At 45.6% G+C, this 21,556-nt stretch overlaps 1 protein-coding gene across 1 annotated transcript in view; it reads right to left on the bottom strand.

The window, feature by feature from the left end:
* Nucleotides 1-21,556, bottom strand: part of Nmnat2 (nicotinamide nucleotide adenylyltransferase 2) — a 154,928-nt gene that overhangs the window by 1,028 nt on the left and 132,344 nt on the right. Inside the window, exons 8-10 of the mRNA XM_051185986.1 lie at nucleotides 18,918-18,994; nucleotides 3,544-3,645; nucleotides 2,798-2,865 (exon numbers count right to left, since the gene is read on the bottom strand). Coding sequence (XP_051041943.1) covers nucleotides 2,798-2,865; nucleotides 3,544-3,645; nucleotides 18,918-18,994 — 247 coding nt within the window. The remainder of the gene's footprint in view (nucleotides 1-2,797; nucleotides 2,866-3,543; nucleotides 3,646-18,917; nucleotides 18,995-21,556) is intronic.

The raw sequence follows: 21,556 nt of genomic DNA, 5'->3' as shown, positions 1-21,556 counted from the left end.
CCCATTAGGCAAGTTAGTTAAGCCCCTTTCTTCAGCCTTCCCTTCAGTACAAGTAAGGTAATATTTAAATGAGTTATATCCAATTATTTAAAGGATTAAATGAGTCATTATGCCAAGCATAGGGTTGACATTTTAGCTTTCCTATTTTGTTTTCTTTTAATAGACTTTTTTGTGTATCCCTAAGAACTCTTAGTTTATCCATTTGAGTTTCTCTGAGACTGGCCTCATGAAAACTGGTCTTCTAGAGGATTCTTTGGCTTGAGCTCGCCTTTCCCTCCTGCAGGAGCCCATAGCCATGAGTGCACAGAGGAACAGCAACAAGTGAAAGATTCCAGGGACAAATCAATTCTTCCTACACATTTTTCTTCTGCCTTCTGCTCTGTTCATTCCTTATACAACAGTCTCAGGATGTCACTGAACCTGGCATGGAGCCTGGCTCTCTGCCTTCAAGGCAAGCCCTGCCTTTACCTTACAAGGCACGTTCTGAAGTGTCTCCCTGCACATTGAAGCTTTCTGAAAAGTGGCCTCCAAATAACATTTGCAACTTCATCAGACTTGGCAAAGAAGCCTGAGTCTGAGTCCAATCCCAGAAAACTCTGGTCTGGTTGAACCAAGTGGAACACAGGGGTTTGTATGGCCAGAGAGTAACTTTCCCAGTCTAAGGAGCAGCCATGTTGGAACCGAAGCCCTGCCCACGATCCTTGATTTCTGCCCTAGCCTCCCAGGGGCTGCTATTCTTGTGATAGTCTCCATCATTGCCTCCCAAGGGAAATCCAGTCAACTATTTGAGTCCTTGGTTTATTTGACTTCCTGAAATATGGAACTAAGATGGCAATGATCTCCATTTGAACTCAGTTAGGGGCATCCCTGTTGGGGCTTCTAACTGCTCCTTGGCCTTCACGGAAATGCTAGAAAGCTTGCCGTGTTACTGATAGCTGCTTTCTCTTCACTGCTTGACTTTGTGAGCTCATCTGGATCTGGATTTTTTTTCTCAATGAATCAATAGCATATGTGTCTGAGAGAGAGTGTGTGTGTTGCACAGTGCAAGCATGAGACTCAGAGGACAACTTTTAGGAGTTGGTTCTGTCTTTCACCATGTGTATCCCAGGGATTGAACTTTGGCTGTTAGGCTTGTCAGCCAGTGCCTTTTTGCTGGATGAGCCAGATTATTTTACCTGACACATATGCTCATGGCTCTTAGATTATACTTCAAAACTTCTTTGTCCTGTGTATCTCACTATTTCACAGGACATTTCCATTTGAAGTGTATGGAGGAGACTGTTAACAGTCCCTAATATTAATTCCTCCCCATTTTGTTTTTATTTAGATACATAGCTGCCATGTTTTCCAGCCTTCCTCCATCCATGGGTTACTTACAACTCTGGGCTACTTCATTACTTATTTTTTTAAAAAAAATATTTATTTAGTCTTATTCTATGTGTATGTGTGTTTTGCTTGCATAAATGTCTATGTATCTATCATATGTATACAGTACCTGCAGAGGCCAGAAGAGGGCATTGGAGCCCCTGGAACTGTACTTATACATGGTTGTAAGCTGACATGTGGGTGCTAAGAATACACTCTGGGTCCTCTGGAAGAGCGGCCAGTGCTCTTAAACACTGAGCCATCTCTCCAGCCTGTTTATGTATGTATGTATGTATGTATTTATTTATTTTCTGTTTATTTATTTTTTATTTTTTTTTAAAGATTTATTTATTGTGTTTACAATGCTCTGCTTACATGTCCGCTTCAACACCAGAAGAGGGCACCAGACCCAATTACAGATAGCTGTGAGCCACCATGTGGTTGCTGGGAATTGAACTCAGGACCTTTGGAAGAGTAACCAGTGCTCTTAACCTCTGAGCCATCTCTCCAGCCCCTGTTTATTTATTTTTGAAATAGGCTCTTGCTATGCAACCCAGGCTAGCACTGACTTTTTATCCCCTGCCTCCACTTCCTGAGCGTATGAACCGTAGTGCCTGAGCTGGTCACTTTAAAGATGAAACCTCCTGCCTTGGGCTTCACCTTGTTCTTTATCACAGGCTGAGAACAATCTAGACAGTAGATATGATCCCAACAGTGTAGCTTCAGACTGAAGAGACCAGACTCAGACCCCTTGGACTTCTATAAGTGAGAACCACACAACTACCTTATTTGAAACTTTGAATTTTGAGACCATTTTAGTAGCGGCCTGGCTTATACTTTTACTAAATAATGCATGACTTTATCAACACCCAAAACTAAAAGTCTAATACTAAAGACATCCTCTTCTTCCCTCAAGGCAATTAAGAGCAATGAATGTACTGTTTCCTCATTTAAAAGTAAACATGGATAAATGCATGAAACCCAAAGAGGAGACTGAGTGCTGGGCAAGTGTCCACTTGAATTTAAGAGTTGTGTGATTGTTTCAATGAGAATTACTCCCATAGGCTCATATGTTTGAACACTTAGTTCATAAATTGGTGGAACTGTTTGGAAAGGACTAGGAGGTGTGGCCTCATTGGAGGAGGTGTGTCCCTGGGGGTGGGCTTTGAGGTCTCTCTGCCTCCTGATTGTGTCTCAAGATGAGAGTTTGAAGCAACTGCCCCATCTCCATACCTGCCTGCCTGCTGCTCTGCTCCCTGCCATGGCAGTCTAGGACTCGTTATCTGAAACTCTAAACCCCAAACAAACGTTTTCTTCTATTCGTTACTTTGGTCATGGTTCTTATCATAGTAATAGAAAAGCCAACCAAGGCAGGTTATGAAAACATTTAAACCAGTTTGACCAAAGTGTCCCTGACTATTGTCAGCCATACCTGCTCTTGGTGGAGCTGACTACAGACATGGGATGGTTGATGTCATCCTTCACCACCATGATGTTGTTCTGGAAATAGAGCAGAAAGAAAACAGGTCACTAGTCCCTCTTGTGGGCTACTGTGCTGGTTGGAATAGGTATGGCCTCCATAGACTCATGTGTTTGCTTGGTCTTTAGGGCATGGCACTATTAGGAGGTATGGTCTTGTTGGAGTAGGTATGGCCTTGTTGGAGGAATTGTGCCACTGTGGGGATGGGCTTTGAGGTGTCATATGCTCAAGCCAGTGTGACATGCAGTCTCCTGCTGCCTGCAGATCAAGATGTAGAACTCTCAGCTCCTTCTCCAGTACCATGTCTTCCTGCACAGTGCCATGCTTCCCACCATGATGACAATGGACTAAATCTCTGAACTGCAATCCATCCCAATTAAATATTTTACTTTATAAAAGTTGCCATAAGCCAGGTGATGGTGGTGCATGCCTTTAATCCCAGCACTTGGGAGGCAGAGGCAGGCAGATCTCTGTGAGTTGAGACTAGACTAGTCTACAGAGTGAGTTTCAGGACAGTCAGGGCTACACAGTGAAACCCTGTCTTGCAAAACCAAGATGAGTTGCCATGGTCAAGATGTCTCTTCCATCAATAGAAACTCTTGAGACAGCTACTTTTGTTGCCTCGCTCTTCCTATCCCCAGAAGTTTCAGAGAAGGGCTGTGTCACAGGGATCTACCAGCAGAGGACAGAAGACTCACTTTGTATTTGCGGAGTATTGAGGAGTGATTCATGATTCTGTCTGTGTCAGCTGCATCCCGGGGCACCACCACAATCCCAAAGTCCCCAACAATCACCTCCATCTGAAGATGGGGAGGGAGAGAGAAGGGGGAAGAGAGCAAAACAACTTTAGTGAGATGTGTCACCCCAACCTCATACCAAGTGACTACAACGGAGTGGAGTGACATTCTGTTTGTTTTACCTGGAACTTCAAACATTAGCTTCCAATTTACCTTCTCAGTCCCATCAGTCAGCAACCTGAACTACTGATAGTAGTCTTCGTAGAATGAGTGGGGGCCTTGTCTGGCACAGAAGATGCTTAAGAAACACTTCTAGAATGCACCAACACCCTTTAGCATGCCTGAACAGGACCTTTCTAATTCTCAAAGCTCTTGTTTGAGTTCACAGTGTTGCAGACTAGCATGAGTGTCCAGTAAATACCCTCATGGTTGAAACTGATTCCGTTGTCTAGCATGTTCACCTCAGCCCTGAGTGGGACAGCATGACAGAATATTTTGCTCCCTTCTGTCACATGGCCCAGACATATACTATAGGACTCCAGTGCAACCAAAAGCAGAGCATGGGTAGTGATGAGGGTGCTGGTTAATTTACAGGAGTCACTTCTGAGATCAGCCTCTGGTGGAAGCTTGATTCTTCATAAGAAATGAAATCTTTCATTAAAAACAAAAACACTTTTTTGTGAGTGTTGTTGAGAAAGGATCTTGATATATAGCCTCAAACTTACCATCTACTTTTCTTAGCCTTCCAAATGCTGAAATGACAGGTCAGAGACACTACACCAGCCCTTTATTTTCTTTTTTCTAATTATAGATATAATTAGATATATAGATATAACACAAGCTTGGAAAATACAGAAAAAAATAGAAAACAACATCACACAATGCTGGTACCCACAGTTAACCCCTCAGAGTATCCCAGGGTTTTCCTTTCTATGGACAACTGTGTTAGAGCCACCTTAGCACTAGACTACAAGGTAAGGCGTGAGGTTGTAGCTCAATGGTAGGGTGCTTTCACAGCATGCACGAGGCCCTGGGTTCTCATCCCACACACTGAAAATAAAAGTTAAAAATCAATTGCTTAAGTAGTAATTACCTGCATTCTCTTTTGTGGCAAGATTTATTTTAACTCTGTGTGTGTGCCCATGCGCACGTGAGCACATGCACACTCGTGTACAGATGCCCGTGGAGGTCAGAAGAGAGCCACTGGGCGGACTTATGGACAGTTATGAGCTGCCTGATATGAGTGCTAGGAATGAAACACAGGTCCTCTGTAAAGTCAGCATACACTCTTAACTACTAAGTCACTTCTCCAGCCCCAACTTGTATTATTTTCATTTAGCATTATATTGAGAGGATTCTGTAACATAATTAAGATTGTCTGAGGGCCAGCAATATGGGTTAGCAGGTAAAAACACTTGCCCTCAAGTCTTCGGACCAGATTTCAATGCCTGAAACCCACATGGTAGAATGAGAGCCAATCCTGCAACCTGGCCCTTAACCTCCATGCCATGCATTCCACACTAAATAGATAAATAAAAATTATGTGTAAACATGGCTTTTTAACGTTTTCTATCGTTCATCATGGTCGCATAGTATGGAAAGTTTATAGTAGCTTCATAGTTGCTGCAACACAATTTTGATACCAACACTTTGATGAATACCTTTATACATAAATCTTTTATCACCGCTCTAATTATTTCCTCAGGATAAGAAGCAACATAACTGGGTAAAAAAGGATGTGAACTGGAAGTATTTCAAGCTCTTAAGACATATTACCAAATCACCTTCTAGAAATGCACTGATGTTAATTTTCAGGGAACTTGGAATTTATAGCATTTGGTAGGCTTGGAGCAGATTTAGATCTCCCAGTTATGAATCCCAGAGGAGGAAGGACATTGCTGTAAGCAGTTCAGCTCACTCAGCAAAATCTGCTTTGGGGTAAAGGACTCAGAATCCTGTCCTCCCCCCCCATAATACTTCTAACTAGTTTCACAAGCACAGAAATGATGAACAGTGGTCTGTTGTGGAATATTGTCTTAACTAGGCAAAAAACGTGTTACATTTATTTATGCTGCATTTGTTTAATGATGTAAGGATGTGTGTTTAATTATGGAAAGATGCAGTGCATTTTTTTTCCACATTGCCTGCCCAAGGCACTTGATTGTTCTAATAAAGAGGTGAATGGCCAATAGGTAAGCAGAGAAAGGATAGGCGGGGCTGCCAGGCAGAGAGAATAAATAGAAATCTAGGAGTGAAAAGAGGAGGAACCGGAGAAGGAGGCTAGAACAGGATACACCTGGGGCAAGAAACCAGGCAGCTTCCAGACAGACAGACAGACATAGAGAAGCAGTGAAAGTAAGCTATCCAGAAGAAAGGAATACATCCTGAGGCAAAAGGTAGATAAAGAGAAACAGTTAATTTAAATTAAGAGTTAGCCAGAAATGTGCCTAGGCTAGGCTGAGCATTGAAAACTAGTAAGTCTTTGTGTCATGATTTGGGAGCTGGTTGGTGACAGAAAGAAAAAGTTTGGTGCAGTGTGGTCCATTCTTCTCTACCAAAAAATTTCATACTGTTAGAATGCCATTGTAAGCCTGATTCAGTGTGTATGTGGTGTGGTGTGTGTGATGTGTGAGTATATATGTATGTGGGGTGGGGTGGGGTGGGGGGTGGTAGGATGTGGGGTGTGTAGTGTGCATTTGCGTGTGTGTGTGTGTGTGTGTGTGTGTACATGTGTGCACGCGCACTTGTGTACGTGATGCATACCTTTGAGTGTTTCCAGCTACCTTTACTCTGCTTTCCCTATTGCTTAACAACTGCTTGCAGCTAGAACTCTGATGGTGTTGAAATAAAGGTCGGCCTTGAGCACTCTAGGTGGAGAGAGTCTTCGCTTGGTCCCATCATTTACACCCAGAAAAGCATGCTTTATCTAGTAAGTTTGATTTTAAGTTTGCTTCAAGGCTTTGTCCTATAGGCCTGGACAGGAACCTGCAGGGAGACCCAGCTCCTCTTGTCATGGCTTTAGAACATGCGCTGGGTTCACTATTGAGTAACTGAGTCTCACACTTGTCTATCTGTACATTAGACTTGCCTGAGGAGGGACAATGAGATGGCTCAGTGGTCAGAGACACTTGCCACCAAGTCTGATAATGTGAGTTCAATTCTTTGCACCCATATAGTAGGAGAGAACCAACCCCTGAAACTTGTCCTCTGACCTCCACACACATGAACTGTGGTGCATGCGTGCATGTCCACACATGCACACACAAAACAAACAAATCAAAATAAATAAATACACTTTTAAAATTGAAAAAAATTACCTAAAGAACTTTAAAAATCCCAAACATGTACCTCATACCCAAGATCAATTAAACTAGAATCTCTCAGAATGGGACCCAGACATCAGTACTTTAAGAAAAGAAAATTCTCCATGTAATCCCAATGTGCAGCTGAGTTCATGAGTCAGTCATATGTAGACTTAGAACTGTAAAAATTTGCATCCCAGGGGAGATAAAGAAGCAGGGAAGGGAGAAAAGAAAATTCACTGAAGTGGGGCACACAGACCCCTGCTTCTGGAGATGTTTTAGGATAATCTTGTGTGAGTAATGGCAGGCCTGCCTCCCACTGCTTGCCTCTAAGAGCCAGATAATGCACATTTGATGGGAGCTCTCTGGACGATGTGTGTGATAATGAATGTGGTGAGCATTCTAGTTTAAAGTGTGAACAGAACGACTCTGAATGGCAGTTGGCGCTCATGAGGGAATTGCGCTCTGGGTGGTATCAGTCCAGCTGCTGCTTTCCACTCTGGACCTAATGATATGACGCTCAATCAGTAACTGTGCCAGGGCTTGCTGGGTAGCAGGCAGGTGGAGCTGTTGCTGCTGGAGATATTTCTCCTTTCTAATAGTGGGTGACAGACTTGCCCCTGGGAACCCCAGATGGAGTGAGGGAGATGGTGTGGCCTGCAGATTAGCAGTGTCTCTCCCTGGATTCGAGTCAGACACTAGAAATAATCTCTGATGTTTGTGGAGGTAGGCTTTTTGTTCCTGCCACAGACTGTGTGGTTGGACAGGGATGCCGGGTAGTGAACTGCCCTCCCCAGGAGAGTCCAGCTGTCCACCCTGCCCCCATTCCCTCTGCTTCAGGCTCCCAGCTAGACCCCTATCTCTCCCCACCTTTCTCCCTCTGTGATGCTCATTTTTTGGCCTCTGTGCTTATTCTCACTCTTCTCTGACCTCGACATGCTAGACTCTGCCAGGATTCACTGCCCTTGGACTTTACACTCATACCCTTAATTATTTCATTCCATTTTGAAGCTAATATAAAGACATGCAAAGGGCTCTTGAATCAATATTTCCAGCATAGGGTGCATTTCTATCTTAATGTGTTCATGAGCCTCTGGACCTACTACTAGAAGCAGGCTCTCTGGAATTGTGAATGAGACTATCCCTCATAGGCTCTGGTGTTTGAATGCTTGGTCCCAGTTAGTGGAGCTGGTTGGACAGGTATGTGACCTTACTGCAGAAACTATGTCTCTGGCTACTGTAGGATGATAATTCTGTATGCTGTGAATATGTATTCTTACCATTGGTTAATAAAGAAGCTGCTTTGACCTATAGCAAGGCAGAAAAAGGTCAGGTGGGAAAACCAAACTGAAAATAGAAAGAGGAACAGGGAGGATTCTGAGGAGATGCCAGCCAGCTGCTGGAGCAGTAGGATGTACTAGACCACAGGTAAAGCCACAAGCTACATGTCAATAAGCAGATTAATAGATATTGGTCACTTTAATTAATTGTAATTAATTAGTAATTAATTAATTTAATTGTAAGAGACAGTTGGAAATAAGCCTGAGTTATAGGCCAAACAGTTTGTAATATACTTTTCTATGTGATTATTTGGACCATGTGGTCAGGACACAAAAGCTCAGCCTCTGTTTACAACCGGGAACAGGCTTTGGGGTTTCAAAGCCTCCTGGCATTGTCAATGCACTCTCTCAGCAGTCATGCTCAGTAGAGGGACTGCTGGAAAAGTCCTAGTCACAGGGGCCCAGTGAACCACAGATGCATCCCATGGCCTCAGGGGTTGGGTGTGGGAAGTGAGCTTTGCTGACCTGCAGAAAGGTGAAGTTGTATTTGGAAAACTACAGCCAAGTATTGGTGATGGTTACAGCAAAAACTGCTTAGCTGACTTCCACAGCCTGGATCTTACTGACAGAATGCACCATGTGACGGGGGTGGAAGAAACTGCAGCTGAAGCTCCTGTTGGTGCCAGTTTTACAAGAGTCATTGTAAACTGGCCCTTATAACAGCTATCTGGTCATTGTAAAATGACCAAATTCTGTGTTTACAGAATTACCATAATTTACAATAGAGTATACAATTTTACAATTGCAAATACAGAAAGGCTCTAATGCATGGCACCAGTAGGTCTACCAGATGAAGATTTTGGGGATGGAGACCAGAGCCAAATGTAAGGAGTGCTTGCCCATCTAATGAGGCCTTCAGATCCTCTTCATGACCCCTTTTATGAGAAAGAAAATGCTAGAGAAAGGTGAGCTGCTTGAGCCAGTTGCACAAGAGTCTATTTAAAATTCAGACTTCATATCATGACAAAAAGTCTTATTTGTGAGAAATAAACAACAAAACAAAACAAACAAATAACGAACAACAAAACAGATTCCCCAGACCTAGCCACTCAGGTATTGACAAAGCATGCATAGAAACCAATCCTAGTGTTGGCAAGATGTCTCAGTGGGTAAAAGGATTGCTATATCAATGGGATGACTGAAGTTCATTCTCTGGAACCTACCATGGAAGGAGAGAAGTGACTCTCAAAAGCTGCCCTCTGACTTTCACCTATCACATTTATATCCCCAACCACATCACACACACAATTATTATGATAAACCAATACCATACTTTCTTTCTTATGTAGTTGCCTTTAGGAGTAGTTGCTTTACACTACACGGCACTATACTGAACCTTTGAGTGGTATGGGATGAGGACAGGCACCTTGGCATCAGGGAAATTCCAGGGAGAGAAGGGCTTTCCTCTGTGTGATTAGCATATAAATCTAGAATGTCTAGTTCCAGTACCCCCAAAACACTGAGCTCTGGGCTGAGCATTTTTTCCGGCTCTTCCTGTGGGTCTTGCCCCTGGGAGTATGGAGGTAGAGTGAAGGAGGTGGACAGGGCAGACATGATTCTTAAATCTCACTCCTAATGTGGCCAGTGTACCCTAGAAGATAAGGTCACACTGGTCCTCTCACTTATCCTAGGCCTGTGTGTCAGGCCTCAGAAGTGGAGTCCATAACATCCATCCTGCTCCAACATCCTGCCAGCCAAGCTTTGACCCTATCTTTCATCTTGTGGTTAAAGCTTTCCAGGGGAGATGGCGGCTGGGGGAAGAGAGGAAGTAGGTGGAGGTAGATTCTGCTTCCCAAATATAAGGCATCTGAGAGAAGGATATGAGACATGCTGAAGCAGGAAGCAACTTGGCCTCAGGGGAGAGCACTTAAAACTTAGCAGGCAAAGCTCTTGGAAGGAATGTGGAGTCATCATCATCCTCCAAGAGTCTGGGTTCTAAGACCTGCCCTGCTGGCTCTCAGAGATGTGGTCTTAACCAGACAACTTCCTGGATGCTAACGATGTACAGTTGGGAAAACAGATATGAGTTCATCTTTTGTCTAATGAATGACATTAAACAAAATATTAGTAGCCACCATATGGTTTTCAGACACAGCAGACAGAGACCATCCAAGAAATCTACAGCTAGTCAGAATGCAGAGAACATCTTACCATGGAGTGCCCAACCCCAATCCATACATCTACCACACCTAAGGCTCAGGGACCAACCTGGAAGAGGGGGAAGAAGATTGTAAAGAATCAAAGGACCAAGAGATCTGCAAGAGATTGTGTCCTATATGTATGACAGGAAAGCTGCACCCATAAAATCACATCAATATGGCTGCCTAAACAAGACTTGAACAACAATACCAGTTGGCATGCCAACATGGATGGGGAAATCTCGGGGGTACCCATCCTTGGATGAGGAGCTATAGGCAATTAATGACTGCTGAGAAGAGAGGCAATCTTCCCCTGGGATGAATTCCCTTATTGGTTATCCAGTAACAAGTGGTTAGCCCTAAAAATTAGACAGACAGACAGACAGACAGCACTAAATGCACTCAGCAGGATATATTACATGTATGTATATATGTGCAAACAAAAGAAAAAAAGAATAAGACATTTAAATAAAACTACAAATTGAGCGGTTAAACAGATTTTTAACTGTATTACCCCTATGAAGTTAATATTCATCAAATCACCTTATAGTGATTAACGCATTATGAGCAACTAACAAAAATAGGCAAATACAAGGAACAAATCCACATTGTGACAATGGTGGGTTTTATCTCAATACACAGGCCACTCAGAGTGTTCTAATCAGAGGGCTCAACTTCATTAGCAATTGGAGCCAGGATGCAATGACTACCCTGGAAGGCCTCACTGGTAAGATCCAGTGTGGCCACTCTCATTCGGAACTCAGAACCCAGGCTACTTTCTTCTCAAGGTGCAGTACACCAATGGCTCCAGCTTCCCTGTGTCTTCTGGATGGTGGTCAGGGATACATGGAGGCTGTCAGTAAGCAGGGCAAGAAGCATCTACCAGAGGTGCTGCCAAGTGCCGGGAATGATTCTCAGAGCCTTGTTATCACATTTCCTCCTTACACCTGTCTTCCAAGATGCCAGTGTCCACTCTTAGCTGTGTAGAAACCACCTTGATGAGTTTTGGGAGCCTATCTAATCCCCACAGCTAGTGGGTGAATTTGAACCCCCTGGGCCTCTCTTGAAGACCCTTTCCATTGTTTCATACTTCTTCTAGATCCATCAATAAGACTTATATTTTAGTGACTTGAAAATCCTCCAGTTTAAAGACACCACAACGTGAAAATGTACATGGTGATATATGGTGGGGCATGCCTACAATCCCAGAGCCAGGAGAATCATGGATTTGAGGCCAACTTGGGCTACCTAGCAAGATCCTGTCTTTAAAAAAAGAAAAGGAAGGAAGATATAAGTACCACCTGCTCTTAAAGAAAAAGAAAAGAATTCCAGTCCTTTCTTATCACAACCTAAATCCTCAGTTCATTGTTCTGTATTGCCCCCTATAGCATACACTTGTAGGCACATCTAGGTGGGTTAAGAGATGAAGGGGAGAGCTGCTTTCATCTCTTTAGCATAGGACCCTGTCTGTGAGAGCATCCTCTGCTGGGCTCTGGCTTTTGCCCCTGCCTTGAGGGAAAGCTGGGCCAGAGCTAGTTTGATCAGAGTCAGGCAGCCAGGAGCACACTTCCCGGATGCCCCTCAGTGCAAATGAATGGAGGTCCCTCCAGTGGGGCTTCCCAGAGGAAATCAACCCCACTGCGTTGTTGCCAGCTTGACAGGGAGTGCGGGAAAGCCCAGAGTTCTGGACTCATGTCAAAAGCCTGAAAACCAAATCAATAGCACCTTCTACACGGGAACCCTGAGCGGGGAAACAGCCCCAAATCTTGCACCATTTGGACTGGAGGTCCCTCCCTTGTGGATTCAGCTTGGGTCTTAGCAGTGTGAGGCCCTAATCCCCTGGGGATGGAAGAGTCCCACAGGCTTCCTGCTTCCTGGCTGGAGTTGGGCAGTCTGATAAAAAGCCATCTGAGCCTGAATAACCACATGTTTGTCTTTGCTCCATTTATCCTGGGGCCCTGGGATTTCATCTGGAGTGGTTAATGCCCCCGGCTCTTCCTCTGTTTATTTTCGTTGGTCATTTTCCCATAGCTGATGTATGTAGGAAACAGGCAGTCCATGACTGGTTGGTTGGAGGCATGTAGGGCACAACCAATGAAAAGTAGCCTGCAGAACATGAGGCTTTGGGAAGTACCGGAAGAAAGGAAACACTCCCCTCATTGGCTAGTTTCTGGTGTCTGGCATTACACCTTTAGATATTTAACCCTTTGGGTTAGACATGAACTCTTGCTTGTTTAAAATGCCAACCAATGTCCTGATAATGTCTCACACAGATGATCATTACACCCCGTGATCTCATCAAAAGTCGGTGTCTTTCCAAGTGAAATGAAGATCAACCCACTTACCTGCCACCTCCCCCTACAGTCTTGTTCCCACCACTGGGTCTTTCATGGCCCGCTCCCTATGTGAAATCGCTTCTCTCTGCATCTACTTAACCTGGGCCAGGCCATGATTCAACACCCAGCTTGTGCCCTCACCTAGGCCTGCTTTGAGGGATGTCTATCATTATTCTGCTTGTTTGTTTTTACCTGGAAAAGGATAGGAAGCCTTACATGAGACCCTGTTCTGCCATTCAATAGCTGTACTGTCAAGAACAAGTCAAAACCTAAAACCCACTTAGTCCCCCCCCCACCCCGTTTCATGTATATTTTTAAATTGTCACATTATTTATTCAATGTGTGTATGAATGTGCATGTGTATGCTTGTGAGTTTGTACATATGTGCACATGCCATGTTGTGTATGTTGAAGCCAGAGCACAGTTTGCTTGAATTGATTCTCTCCTCTCATGTGAGTTGGGAATGAACTCAGGTCATCAGTCTTGACGTAAGTGCCTTTGCCCACTGAGCCATCGTGCCAGCCCCCTTTTCCATATTTTAAATATGGGAATAGAAGTTCCATCTCACAGGATTAAATTGGATAATCTATGAGATACAGCCAAATACAATTCATTTATTGTCTGTGTTTCCCACTAGAAAGCACAGTAGATACCCAAATATCTTCTTTTCATCTGTTCTCCCAGATGGAGTCACATAATAGGCTCTCAATAAATATTTCACGGTGAAAGAATAAGCCCAGGCTGGGGATGCATCCTTTAATCTTAGCTGCTCACAAGGCTAAGGCAGGAGTATCGTCAGTTAAGAAAATTTGGGTGGTAGTGGCACACACCCTTAATCCCAGAACTGGGGAGGTAGAGGCAGGAGGATCTCTGTGTATCTGAGGCCAGCCTGGTCTACAGAGCGAGTTCCAGGATAGTATCCAAAGCTACACAGAGAACTATGTCTCAAACAAAACAAAAAAAAAAAAAAACTGTCTTTAAAATGAAACACACAGGCTGGCAAGATGGCTCAACAGATAAAGTGCTTGTCATACAAGTCTGAGGACCTGAGTTCGATCCTTGGCCTCCATATAAAGGAGAAAGAAAGAACCAGCCCTACAAAATTGCCCTCTGACTTCCACTTATGTGCTATATAATAATAAAGCAACATAAATTTTAAAAAAGAAAAATTAAAAAAAAAAAAAGTCAGGGGTATAGCTTAGTGTCTAAACCCTGAGCTTAAATTCCCAGTACTTAACAAAACCAAAAAGAATAATGAAATAACAGCCAACAGTTGCAAAGAACTTTCTGACTGGGCTCAAAAACTTCCGAACTTCCCACATGCTCAATTTCATGTTGGATAATGAAATAAGTATTCATAACAAGGGTATTTTTAGCGTGCAAGAACCTCATGGGCAAATACGTGCTTATGTTCACAAGGGCACTGTTGAAAGATTGATTGAAGGGAGGAATGCGTAAAACAGAATTAATTTGCCTACCTTCCTTCCAATATATGATAGATAAAGCACCCAGTGTCGGAAGAGCCCTACACAACAGGTTGGGTTTTGTTTAAGGGGAGAGTGAAGAAAAAAAAAAGTGCAGCCCTGGCTGACCCTGGAGCCTTTGGCCTTAATTTAATGTAGTTTCTCATCCATGTCTGGATACTGCCCAAGTGCTCCCGTCAGGATGCAGGACAAAGGGCTAGGGATATGTGACAGTATGGGTTGTCAACTTGATGGAACATAGAATCACCACGGAGACACACCTCCAGGCATGCCTGTGAGGGTGTTTATAGAGACATTTAACTAAGGAGGAAAGCCCTGCCCTGGGTGTAGGTGGCCCCTAGGGACCCAGGCTGAAAAGAGAAAGTGAGTGGAGCACCAGCATTTGTCTCCCTCTGCCTCCTGGCTGTGGACTCAGAGTGGCCGGCTGCCTCATGCTGTTGTCATGCCCTCTGTGCAATGAGGCCCTCCACTTTCAAACCGAGCCCAGTGAACCCTTCTTTAAGTTGCTTTTGTCAGAGCAGTGAGAATACAAATGAACAAAGGAGACCAGCATGGTGCTGGCTCCTGAGCTCGGAGGCTAGCCCTGGCTAGCCCAGGCTAGCCCAGGAGCCTGCATCTCAATTCCCCTCAGAAACCAAGAGTGAAAATGCCAATCGGAAGGCCACACAGCGGCTCCTTTGTGCTCCACTTGAGAGAAACTTGATGAATATGTACGGAATTTTCTCTCCATGGAATGCAAGGGGGCAGTTGTGTCACTGGTCACAGAAGGTCGGAATTCACTGCAGACTGATAAATCTTTGTGCCTAATGGACACTGCCACTGGGGATCTAACTGGGTGGCTGGGTCCTTGATGGACAGTCTTGGTTCAGGACTTTGAAGTCCATGATCTTGACTCTGTAGCAGACTGGGAGGGTGGGGGGGGTGGCCAGGAGACTGTGGCAGTCCTGCTGTGGATAGTCCCACTCAGCCAGTTTCTAGAGGATGTTAACAGTTTCAGTTTACACAGTAATCCCTAGCCCCTTTGAACAGAAGCAGGAACAAAGCTCCTGTTTCTTCCCAGATCTGTTTGAACTGGGTTTTTTTCTTTTTTCTTTTTTTTTTTTTTTTTTTTTTTGCTTTTGCTTTTTTAACATCCAAAACCTGCATCCTTAAGATATTATTTCCCCTTCACTTCTGAACAAGGATTCTAAGAACCTCACAAACTGGGAAGAGTTGGGAAGGAGTAATTGGCTGGGTGGTGTCCAAATGCAGGTCTGTTCTAGGCTGAGGGAGTCTTAACCCCAATCCTACTGTTTCTGCAAGGAACTATACTTGTTTGTTTGAGACATGGTTTCTTTGTGTGGCTCTGGTTGTCCTGGAACTTACTCAGTAGACCAGAACTCACAGAGTTCTGGCCTAGAACTCACAGAGATCCACCTGCCTCTGCCTTCCAAGGGCTGGGATTAGAGGTGTGCGCTGCCGCTGCCACCACCACTGGCTATGTTAGGTTTATTGGCTTTTCAGTGCTGGAGATTCCATCCAGGGCCTCCCACGGTGAGGGGAGCTATCATCAGTCTCCTTAGCCTTGTGATTCTGCATTGAGTTAATCTTGGACCTGGCTAAGTGAGCTTACCTGGCCACCCTCTCTGATGCTGCTTTATCCATCCCTGGCTTCCTCAGAATGTTCCAGAGTCACAGTCTTACTGTGGGGACTACAAGTGAGATTGGGGCATCTCTTCGTTTTACACAAAAGCATCCCTGAGAGACTGGAATTCTCTGACTACTCTCAGGAATCCAGAAAGTCAAACTGGTCAGGACTGTGGAGATTCCCCCACCCTGTGAGCCCCACATGTGATCAAGGGGAATACATTTGAATGGGCAAAGTCTTCAGTAACATTCTACAGCTACTGGCTTTACAAATGTGGGGGTGGGGGATGTATTTGTGTGTCTGCAGGTATGTGTATGTTTCCTTTGAGTACAGGTGCCCTAGGAAGCCAGAAGAGGGCATCAGATCCCCTGTGTTAGGAACCTCCCACATTTCAGAACAAGGTTCCTCCTGCCTTCAGTGACTCAGCACCAACACCATGCCATTACTAAAGGCCAGTGTGACATGTTTCCACTGTCTCCATGCTTGAGTATGCACATGCTCCATACCTCCCAATCCCATAAAGTCAGAGCCCTCTCCCTCTTCCCCTACCCCCCCCCCCCGTAGGTGATTGGGAGCTGCCATATATGGGTTTTGGGGACCAAACTGAGCTCCTTTGCAAGAACACCAAGTGCTTTTAACTGTGGAGTCATTTCTCCAGCCCCTTCGATTTTGTTGCTTAATCAGCCAGTGCTGGTCTCAACACCAGTGACTAAGGAAAGCAAGAAAGACCCGAGATGGGGTGGGGAGCTCCCTGGTCCTCAATTATTGGCATCCGACAACACCCAGAACAGCAGGTAGGAAATGAGAGCCTGTAGAGATTTAACCTGGGGCTTGAAGAGAGACTGGCCAGGCCTTGTAGCCTACTCCAGGCCCTGAGAGGAGGCTTCCCACAGGCCCTACTTGGCAAATAGCCCCCAGGGATTGCCTGCTCACACAAGTGACTCTTCAGACTATTGCACCAGCTGCCAGCCTCATCCCCCCTAAATTCCCTGACTGCCTGGGCCTCCCTGGAGAGGCCCCAGGCAACTGCTCAGTTTTGCTGAGGATTTTGCCAGTGACTTTTACTTTCTCAGCACCCAGTAGAGGGTGGAAGGCAAAAGCTGGTTAAGCCACTTAATCCAAAACTGAAAGGAGGCTTAAAATTTCACCAGCAGGCAACTGTCCAGGGTTGCAGATGAAAGGACAGAGAATGGTCGTCCTCTGCCATCCCTTCCCCCACAGCTCGTGGCTTACCAACTCGTACATCCTTCACCTTCACCCGTTATAGCGGCTGGGTACACCGGGGATTTTCTCAATAGCATTTGTTACAAGCCAGGCATGGTGGAGAAAGCCTAGTGTCAACACTTGGGACTAGTCCCAGGATCAGGAGTTCAAGGTCATCCTCAGCCATACAGCAAGAGTGAGGTCAGCTGGGCTATAGAAAACCCTGTCTCAAAAACATAAACTATGTGGTATTTCATATTAACTATGTGATAAGTGCTGCTCTCTGCACTTAAATAATGTCGTTTGAGTCTTCAAAACCCATGTAAGGCAAACACTATTAGGCCCATTTTAAAGACGGGAGAACTGAAACTAGACTATATTTTTGTCTTTGGATATGCTGGAGTCTAAATTTGGATTCTAATTTTTTTTTCTCTTTATTCCTCTTCTAGAGATATAAAAACCAGACAACAAAAGATTTTCTTATGTGTGTCATGTCTCCTAACACTTATCAGCAGGGGTTGTACTCCACATTTCTTCAACATCTTAGACCACTGTCAATAACACACCACAGACTTAAAAAACAATTGCAGTCCAGAGCGGCACTAAGGGAGAGCCCAAATCAATCCTCTTGCCTTTTGTTTCTTGCTTTGAGTTTGGAGGCCGGCACACTCCCAATAGCCTCTCCATAGAGAATACCTGACTGGCTCACCGTGACAGCAATTCCAAGTTGTTTTTCAGGAATTGGAGGCAACAGAAACTAGTTGAAACTACTGACCTATGCAAGTGTCCAGTGGGTGACCTTTTGACATCAGATGGCTAAAGCTCCACCCTTAGAGTCTTCTAAAGCCATGATTTTCTGAACACAGACCAAGTAAAGACTACTTCACTTTCCTCAATTACCTTTCTCCATGCCCCAGACCCTGCTTATCTCATAAATGTCCTGGAGCACCTGCCTCTTCATGTCTGGCTGGCTGCCTCGTCAATAAACTCTTTTATTTTTGGAGAATGTTTGCAATCATTTCAGTGACTGGCAGGTTGGCATGCCAAACAGTGGGCAAAACAAGCCTCATTTGGTAACCAGAGGAGCTGGATGATTGACATGGTTGCCCAGCAAGTTCATAAAAACAGCATGAAGTCTGGCAGTGCTGCCAGAAGTGCACTGAGGCAGGAGGATTGCCAGGGCTACATAACAAGGCCCTATCTCAAAAACAATCAGGAAAGTAACTTGCATAGCACCATAAGACCGTGAGGTTGGAGGTACTTTTAGCTCAGGCTGTCCAGTGAGTGAATTAATAAAAGAGCAAGAGAGAATAGTATGTGTGGAAAGTAGTGGACTGACCATCTGAGTCAGAGCTGACGACTAGAGATGGGAACTTCCAAGTGGCTTGAGTTCACCTGGTTCTTTCCCCTCTGCCAAATGAGGCACCTAAAGAACCTACTCACCATTTGCCCTTAGCCATTTGTGTCCCTGCTCTGGACTCCTAGTCTATCACTGAGGGGAACCTAGGGTAGTGGTTTAGCACAGCTTCAAAGGCAGCAAAGGAAAACAAGCCACATCTATAATCTCCAAAGGGCAAAGTTTTTTGTTTTTTGTTTTTTGTTTTTTTTTTTTTCTTAAAGCCTCCCTGCATGTCCCTACACACCCAGCAGGCACACCCCAGGCAGTGCTTGGAGCAAGACATTCTATAACTCAAGAGTGTTTTTTTCCCAGGGCTTCCCGGGGTCGAGGATGAGGAGATAAAGCCTGGGATAGGTGAGAATTTTCCTCCATAGTCATGTGAATGAATTGCCCACTTGGGAACTTTGGGGAGGCAAGAGATTCCAATCTGTGCTGGGGGAGGGAAGACCGAAGCCCAGGTCAAGGATGCCTCTCCCATCCTCCCCTTCCCCCCATGAGCTACTCACGTCGGCCTCATTCCAGAGTCCTGGGATGCAGAAGGACTCCAGCAGATCACTACCACACAAGAGCAGGATGCGTAGCTCTGAGGAGAGAGCAGAGTTTGCAAACAAACATCAGAAGGGATCTAGGAGTCAGCTCCGCTTTCTTCCTGTGCGAGCACAGAAGTCTACACCATTGCAACTGTGTGACCTAGGTCTCCCTGACAACCCCCCCCCCCCAGTTTCCTTTCCCCATCTCCAGTGGAATTTCCACATTCAGGGGGAGCCGTGTACGTAAGGTGCATGGTCAACAGTCCTGCCTACCCAAGACACAGACAAGGCCCTTGAGGGCCAAAGCAGGATGGCTGGGCTTTCTAACCGAAACAGTCAGCTATGTAATTTGCTTAAAGGCTCGGAGCGCTCCCTGCTCCCCCTCACCCCCACCACCACCCCCAGACTCTGTGGCCTAGGCTGGACTTAAACTTGATATACTGCTGAGGCTTGAACTCTGGAACCTTCCCAGAGCTGGATAACAGGAACTTAACTTCCTCCTTCTCTCCATTTGGAGTGTCTCCTGTGACGAGTAGGGATGGGATGGGATGGGATGGACGGAGACCATTGACTGCCAAAGAAGTATCTGAGTAAATCAACTGTGCCCTGTCTTTGTGGCCATAGCCCTCAGCAAAGGGCTTGAGAAGCAAGGAACCACCTCCCCTTTCCCTGCGGAGCTCCCTGCCTGTCAGTTGTCTTTCTTCCCTCATTAAGTCTAATTTGAATTATCCCAGTGAGGCCCATTGTCATTTAAAACATCCAGCAAACGGTTGCTTATTACAAAAGAGTAATGGGAAAAGAATCTAGAAATTCTTGACATTCCACAGAGTGTCCTCTGGCCAGGGTGAGGATCTCAGACTGCCCAGGTTTCTCCCAGTATGTCTGAGACAATGAGAACATCTGGGCAGAGCTGGCCACCATGTCCTCCAGACACAGCTGCTACCATGGCCCCTGCCACTGAGAGCCCAGAGTTGTTTTTTGGCTTTCTTGTTTTATTTTGTTTGTTTGTTTTTGCCTGACTTACACTCCAGGGCTGGGCAAGAACTTTCAGATGTTGAGCTTGCCCCTGTTCAACAGTCTCCATATGGGAATGAGGCAGGTGAAGAAATCAGCCAACTGTCTGGACAGTGTCTGTACTGGACCAGGGCATGCCCCCCACCCCACCCCGGAGCCCAGTGAAGGCTTAGAGCTTATATTACACAATGATCTCTTCAGGTACAGAACCTGAATTTGTCCTGTCCTGGGGCCTGGCAGTGACTGGTACACAGTAGAGACTCAGGCGTGGTGAGTAGTTAAGCCAGCAGATGGTTGTGGTTACAGAGCCACGCAGGCTGCCTGAGAGGCCCCAAGCAGTTCAGGGGCATGTTTACAAAGTCTGGTTTTCATGCCTGGGGAGCAGAGAAGAGTATCACTGGCATCTGGTAGATGGGATGCTGGTAATACATTTCACACTGCACAGGGCAGCCCATTCCACAGTGCACAGGGCAGGGACCCCCCCCCCCCCCGCCATTATATATCCCTAAAAGCTGGCAGCACCAAGGTTGGAAACCGTGAACTGGGTTTTCCATTTTCATGCTAGGACTCACTCTCTTGCCTAGACTTTTAAAAATGAGCCAAAGCACAGGAAGGTAGAATGAAACCTCTGACTTTTCTGCCCCCCAAGCACCAGAGCAGATGTGTTGTTGGTAAAGGACAGGTGACCCTGGCAGAGTCTGTGGTCCCACATGAAGCCACTGGAGGGCAGCAGTAACTTCCACATCTCCAGTCTACAAGTCCTTGAACTTCCCAGGGGAAGTAATCAACTGCTGGAAATAAGAATGGAATCACTAATGCCAAACCAGCTAGGAGAAAATAGGTGGCCTTTCCTTGTGATGTGTGCAAGGGGTTTTGTTAAGGGAGCCTGTGAGTACTAGGACCTCACAGAACATCAGGGTCAGGATGCAGGCTAGTCCTTTGCCCTCCACTGGGCTCTGCCTCCCCTCCCCCTGGTCATCTTGATCCAAGGCCAGCAGTACTCTCCCTCTACACTCCCTGCTCAGGAATTTTAGCTATGTGTAGCCCAGTGGCCCACCCCAGCTCCCACGGTACACCGAGGCAGCTGCCACCTGTATCCCTGCAAACCCTGGAGTCTGTCAGCAGGGACTTCACCACTCTCCTTTTCAGAAGCCAAGAATTCCTCATTCCCTATCTTCTTCATTCCCTGGCTCATTATCCCTTTCTGTTAGGTACTGGGAATCCTTTTCCCTTCTAGAGAGCAGATTTAAGAGGCAGAGGGGATGTCCCCCAGTAGAGATATCATAGCCTAACATAAGCTCCACGTGCTAGGGAGGCAAACAAGACCCCAGAAGTCCAATAGAAAGTTTGAAACATGGAAATACACATTGGAACACATGGAAAATCCTAGGACGGTTCTGAGCTCTGCTGGGCAGAGACTGCTGGTGGGATTGCCAGTCCCCGGAGAGGGAGGATTGCAGGGAGGTGTCCTGGCAGCCTTACCCCATCTCTGCCTTTGGGTGCTCTGGGCTTACAGTACCTACTTGCTTTGTGGGGAGAGTCCAGAAAGCCAGGTGCCCACTTTGCTGCAGACTTGGGAGCAAATGAGCTGATGTGTAAAG

This window comes from Phodopus roborovskii, unplaced genomic scaffold, assembly GCF_943737965.1.
Source record: "Phodopus roborovskii unplaced genomic scaffold, PHOROB, whole genome shotgun sequence".
NCBI lineage: Eukaryota > Metazoa > Chordata > Mammalia > Rodentia > Cricetidae > Phodopus > Phodopus roborovskii.
The sequence above is the reverse complement of the archived record's forward strand: the minus strand, read 5'-3'. Positions and strand labels throughout refer to the sequence as shown.